Source organism: Ammodytes marinus (genome assembly GCF_949987685.1).
Source record: "Ammodytes marinus genome assembly, chromosome: 4".
In the NCBI taxonomy this organism is placed as follows: Eukaryota; Metazoa; Chordata; class Actinopteri; order Uranoscopiformes; family Ammodytidae; genus Ammodytes; species Ammodytes marinus.
This window is the reverse complement of record NC_137233.1, coordinates 32,702,622-32,707,368: the sequence shown is the minus strand read 5'-3', so window position 1 is coordinate 32,707,368 and position 4,747 is coordinate 32,702,622. Positions and strand designations below refer to the sequence as shown.

Sequence of the window (4,747 nt, the reverse complement as noted above, 5' to 3'; positions counted from 1 at the left end):
ACCCTTTTGTTGGGGTATCAAGCCATCCCAAAGGGTCCCAAAAGGGTTGAGCTACACACTGCAGTCCATCGATTGGTCGACAGAATCATTTCCGTGTAAGAGATAAACCGCCTTGTGTAATCACCTCGACAAGAGTGTAGAGTCTTGTATTTAGAGAAGTGTCAGCACGCAGCTCTTTTGTTAACTGTGTGGCGTTTTTCCTCTTCATTGAATGAATCAGCGGGCTGCACTGTGTCCTGCTGCTATGATGTCACGAATACCGTCCGTCTACCAAGTAAGAGCAGTCTGCAGTGGAAACACAAGCCAGACCTAGGGTCACCGTAACCCTGCCCAACTATATTGTGCCGAAGCGGACTGTGTTGCTCAGTGGAAACGGGGCATGAGTGTTAGTCGATGCGTAATGCTACATGTTACATACATAGCCTTTTCCACCCAGTGTTCTCTTACCTGCAGTAGAGGAGCTCTGACTCCAGCTGGAGAACGTGTCTCTGCAGCGTGGGCACGTGGCTGGCCTTGGCCTCCAGTTCCTTTACCTTCCCCAGGCCGCTGAGCAGAGCCTGCCTGGCCTCCTCCACCTTCCTCCTCATGCCCACCTGCTCCCTCTTTAAGGCCTGGTTGCAGTCCTCCAGGGTGGACACAGTCTCTTTGCAGCTCCACAGTTCCTGCTCCAGTCTCTGGTTACACAGCATGGCTTCCTCTAGCTGCCGGTCCCTGGAGCTGCGCAGGAGCTCAACCTCGTGGACCAGGTTCTGCAAGCTCTTCAGGTTGCTGTAGGTGCTGCTCTTCAGGCTGCTGATGCTCATGCTCTTCTGGGCCGCCTGTTTCTTGTTGTGGTGGTGGGCGACGAAACAGCCTTCCTCCACTTTATGTTTGGAGTGGCTTTTCCATAGTCCTACCTGAGAGCAACACAAGAGATGATAGGCAGGTCAAAATCATTGAATATCTCCTCACCATCCACTGCATGTCAGTGCTTTGTGTGCACTTAAATAAAATCCAGTGCCAATACACAGCCTCACTTATATTGATAAAAAGTGATTTGGACAAGAGACATGCTACAGAATGGCTGGAACCAGCTTTAACCATTCATTGATGTCTTATAGATCAGTTATAAGCCACCGATAAGCGCAACATTTGTGTTGTCTAGGATTCTCTCCTGCTGGTTAGTCCTTAATAAACAAGTTAATTATTTATGAAAATATTAAGTTTCTCACACCTTCTAATACTCTATGAGTCTGCTGGTATGTTATTGAGATTGAGTCATTAAGTAATTAGCCTAATGGGTTCCTCAATTTCTAACAAGCCATCAACATATCTCATCTACTATAATGGGTATGAAAGCATAGCCTAATTGAAGTTTTTTTTCGTCATTAACTAATGATGAGTGGTTATATTAGTTAGCCCTATACATCAACACTAGCCTGGCTCCGCCCGCCCGCCTACTTCCGGCCAAATTTTATTTTCCCTTCAGTAGTCAGTCTGGGTGTACAGCCCATTTCCCAGTTTTGCCGGAGATTCGACAGCCGGTCCAATCAGCGAACAGAGCGAGTGGCTGAGAACGATGACGTCGAAGTCGCGCTCCAGTTTCAGTTGCCAGAAGCCGGCTCATGACACACGTGACGACCAAACGTTATGCGATTGGTTGGCTAATCCAGAGTGGCACTGGGCAGATCCAATAGTTTTAAACTTTAACAGACACCCGCCTCCATGAGTGAACGTTTGTCAATTACAGCACTGCCAGACCTTCTGTACAAATGAAATGAAGTACGATGGTCTGGTAGCACCAGGCTACATCAACACCCCTCAAGTGGGCTTATCCACCACTTAGGCTAACTTCTGAAGGGCAGAACCAAATCCATTTAGGAACAAATAATTGACATACATAGGCTACAGCAGTGGACCTGATGGATTATATAAAAAAACGTTTTATTTATGACATAGGCCTATGGACATGTACAATGTCTTGCAGGGGACTAACTTTTGATGTTGGCTTGTTTAGACAGTAATAAACCACTAAGGCATTATGATGCACCATTTGCAGAGGGGTTTATAACTATAGCACTTGGTGGTTGAATTGTGGCGCTGCATGGACATGCCATTTAGACATGGGTAGGTGAGAAGGGGAACAAGCAGTGATGTTACATGATCCTCAATCTTCTTGTTTTTACAAGTGTTAGTGATAAATTTGTTGATTTCATGTTAAACACTTTTTGAACCATTTATCAAACTAGTCACAGTTAGAAAGTTTCTCCCTATGTTACACTGGGGGAAAACCCAATTGTGAACACCTATGGGCTATGGGCTCTGTAAACTATATGTCAACAGCAATCAGCCTTATAGAGGGGGCCAGCTGTTGGCTGGGCCCATTTACACAAAGGCTGTATTAACACTGGATTTTTTTTTTCAGTGCACAAGCCTACAGGAAGTGGATTGTGAGGAGATATTCATTGATTTTGACAACAAGCGTTCTCTAGAATCGCTGACTCCACCTTTAACGATGAAGTGGATTGTATGCTGAGAATGATGCGTAAAGCAAGAGCACATCTTCTAGAGGGCAACTTTCCTCTCGCCTCTGCACGTGGGTCTACTTCCATTGAGAAACTCAAGTTTCCAACAAAATGGACAGCATCATATTCACAACTTTGGCTTGAACTATCTTTTCTACTAAATAGGCTGTAACATCGGTTAGGCCTACTCCTACCCCATGCATTAAGCAGCACTCTCTCACCTGCACAGCCAAACAGCGGGCATCGCTGCTCTGAAGCGCTGCTCGCATGTCTTCGATCAGCTCCCTCAAACTCGCGTTCTCGTCTTCCAGCTTCGCTACTCGGTCCTCCGCCTCCTCCAGCGCCACTATCTCCTCGTAGCACTCTTTGGTGCAGGAGCCGAGCCTGGGACAGGGGCCACCGCCGCTCACACCCCCACCACAAAGCTGCTTCCCTCGCCGCCTCAGAGGGCTTCTCAGGCGGATCTGAGTCTCTATGTGCTCGCTGTCCTTCCCGACCAGCAGCCGGCCGTTCTCGTAGTGACAGCCGGCCTTTGTGCTGAAATATCCGCACAGTTTGGCGTGGAAGTGTCGGAAGGAGAGCTCGGTGGGCAAACTCTCCAAAGCCCCGCCGCTGCCTGCACTGCATTCTGTGTCCTCCTCCGACGATGAAGAGTCTTTGTTCAGCCCCAAAACTTCACACAAGATGTTAAAATCATCCACGGGCACTTTACCTAGGCCTTGGTAGTCCATATGGTGGAAAATCTCCTGCAGGTACTGATCCAATCCCGTGGCCAAAACTATAATCTCGTTCTCCACTCCCCGGTCCAGTCCGTAATGGTAAGCCAGAGTGCTGACTATCCATTGTGTCCTGCGCGCTGGTCGGCTGTATGGATCAATTGGTTCCATGATTGCGTCCATCATCATCATTTCTACTTTGCAAAAACATCATATTTCTCCAAAGCCAACACACTTACTTGGTTTATTCCCTCCGTCCCGTGTATGTTTCGTGTCCATCCCCCCTGTTGTAGGCTATACAAGCTCTGAGCGCACTGTCTGCAAGAACCAAAATGAGAGGCGTGTAAAACAGAGCACATTTGAATTAGCACTGCTGCACCCCCCCCCCCCCCAAAAAAAAATCCAGGGGTCCCAACCAGGAGTCGCTCACAGAGGCTACATGTAACGGTCTCTGCCTCTCTGTAATTGCCACCAGGTGTGTAAACTTTTGTCATTCACTGGGGTTACAGCTTGTTAAGATGTGAGATGCCCAAGAGACCGATATGCTCTGAGCAGAGGGGGACGCACTGCAATGTCTTTATTCAACTGTAAAGACGTTTTTCTTTTAGAGCATGGTGCTTAGCCTAACGTTTTATTTATAGGTTAGGCTATAGTCTACATTTTATTTTAAAAGTTTGGTCACTTAGCCTAAATCCATTGCTTTTAAGCTTTGAGTTGAAGATCTTTGGTCTATCAGGCTAATCTCCAAACGCTGGTTTCTCATCCACCATATAAATCAACTCTCATATAAGTAAAATCTTATAAACCGTAAAAGAAAAGGTGGACCGTCTATCTGTGTGTACCAACGGGCATATGTTTTGTAGCCTCTACCCATTAAAAATGGGGAAATTATAGGCATATCAAATAAATTACTTTAAACCTCCCAATAGGCTATCATTTCCAGAGTTGGGGAGTAGTGAACAAGGCCATATTAAACTAGTGGCTTTCTGGTAGCCTACAACTGCATTCAAATGTGGATAGTTAGTGATTCAAGTAAATTAGTAGCCTATGTTCTATTTGTTTGTTGATACAAAATACAAATATTTTTAGGCCATACAAGTAAAGGAAATAATTTAAATTTTAATGGTAGCCTACCATTGCCTCTCTAATTGAAGCCCCATTGATGAGACACAGTAGAAAATCCGGATTTGTTTATTTACGTAAATGTGACATTCCTTATTTAGTCCCTAGGGTAGCTTATTTGCTGTAGCCAAGTTCAACTTCTTCCCCAACACAAAATATAGCATAGCTAGTCATACCTTAGCCTATATGAAGCTTGAACTTTTTCTTTTTTTGTCAACTAAACTTCCAAACTAACCATTAGGAAAGCGTAAACAAATCTTCTTGAGTTGTGCATAAAGAAAAACCCTCCCGCTCGTTTATCTTCATAAATATAGGCTATCTATGGTTTATCTTATGGGTTGGCATAGATAGGCCTAAATACACGTAGGCTATTCTATGATTGATTGGGTTGGAATTCCGACAGTC

General features: G+C 45.4%; 1 protein-coding gene across 2 annotated transcripts in view; it reads right to left on the bottom strand.

Annotated features, from left to right (window-relative positions):
• efcc1 (EF-hand and coiled-coil domain containing 1) overlaps nt 1–3,492 on the bottom strand; it is a 26,284-nt gene extending 22,792 nt beyond the window's left edge. For both annotated transcript variants that reach the window (XM_080026721.1, XM_080026722.1), the window contains exons 1-2: nt 2,726–3,492; nt 448–896 (exon numbers count right to left, since the gene is read on the bottom strand). In XM_080026721.1, the coding sequence (XP_079882847.1) occupies nt 448–896; nt 2,726–3,412 (1,136 nt within the window). In that variant the 5' untranslated portion in view covers nt 3,413–3,492. The remainder of the gene's footprint in view (nt 1–447; nt 897–2,725) is intronic.
• Between the last annotated feature and the right edge of the window lie 1,255 nt (nt 3,493–4,747).